Raw genomic sequence first — 1,235 nt, forward strand, 5'->3', positions numbered from 1 at the left:
ATTTTTTAGTAGAGACGGGGTTTCACCGTGTTAGCCAGGATGGTCTCGATCTCCTGACCTCGTGATCCGCCTGCCTCAGCCTCCCACAGTGCTGGGATTACAGGCGTGAGCCACCGCGCCCGGCCTACTGGGACCTTATTAGCATGCACCGGGCATACGGATAAGGTGTGGCCGGGGCAGAGCTGCTCCTTAAAGCCACCATTCCAGGGGGTGTAGCTGGATGGAAAGGTGTCCACTGGCCTGGGCTGCCCAGGACAGACGCCCTGTGTCCTGGCCCCAGCCAAGTGTGCTACATGCCCGACCGCGGGAAGCTGGAACCCTTCACCCTGAGGGATGTGCCCGGCCCGCTGTGCGCCAAGCTGGCCGTGCTGCAGCTCTTTGCCGGCTGCCTGCAGCGGCGGCTGCGGGAGGTGAGAGCTGGGGTGCTGGGAGGGCGAGGGGTGGGGACGCTCCCCGCTCCACATGACCTCAGCCAAGTCTGTCCGCAGGAGGGGACCCTCTCCACACCTGTGCCACCTGCTGGACCTGGCCTCTGCCTCCTGCGCTTCCTGGCCTCCGAGCAAGGCTCGCTGCTGCTGTTCAGCAATGGGACGGTGCAGGTGAGCCCGGGGCTCACACTCAAGGGCCACTGGGGCTCAGCACGGTGGGGTCTGGCCCGCCTGGGCTGTTGGGGAACAAACTTTGGGGGAGCCCTAGGAAGCATTTCCCTCCCAAAAAAGAAAAAAAAAAAGTATTGGCTCCTAAGTACAAAAGCCACAGCATGGAAAACGCGTGACGTTTTTGGGCCAGGCACTGTGGCTCACGCCTGTAATCCCAGCGCTTTGGGAGGCTGAGGTGGGAGGATCCTTTGAACCTGGGAGATCGAGGCTGCAGTGAGCTATAATTGCACCATTGCACTCCAGCCTGGGCAACAGAGTGAGACCCTGTCTCTAAAAAATAACAATAAAAAATAAAAAAAAGTGACCCTTCTTGGAGGTGGTTATATACCCAAGAGTCAGGGGTCTTGGCTGGGTGCCACACGCCTGTAATCCCAGCACTTTGGGAGGCCAAGGCGGGCAGATCACAAGGTCAGGAGTTCGAAACCAGCCCGACCAACATAGTGAAACCCTGTCTCTACTAAGAATACAAAACTTAGCCAGGCACGGTGGCGCCTGTAATCCCAGCTACTCAGGAGGCTGAGGCAGGAGAATCACTTGAACCCGGGAGGCAGGGGTTGCAGTGAGCTGAGATCGCAT

General features: G+C 59.0%; 1 protein-coding gene across 1 annotated transcript in view; it reads left to right on the plus strand.

Annotated features, from left to right (window-relative positions):
• PLK5 (polo-like kinase 5) overlaps positions 1–1,235 on the plus strand; it is a 15,526-nt gene that overhangs the window by 13,544 nt on the left and 747 nt on the right. Inside the window, exons 13-14 of the mRNA XM_011964109.1 lie at positions 281–410; positions 489–599. Coding sequence (XP_011819499.1) covers positions 281–410; positions 489–599 — 241 coding nt within the window. The remainder of the gene's footprint in view (positions 1–280; positions 411–488; positions 600–1,235) is intronic.

This window comes from Colobus angolensis, unplaced genomic scaffold, assembly GCF_000951035.1.
Source record: "Colobus angolensis palliatus isolate OR3802 unplaced genomic scaffold, Cang.pa_1.0 Scaffold64, whole genome shotgun sequence".
NCBI lineage: Eukaryota > Metazoa > Chordata > Mammalia > Primates > Cercopithecidae > Colobus > Colobus angolensis.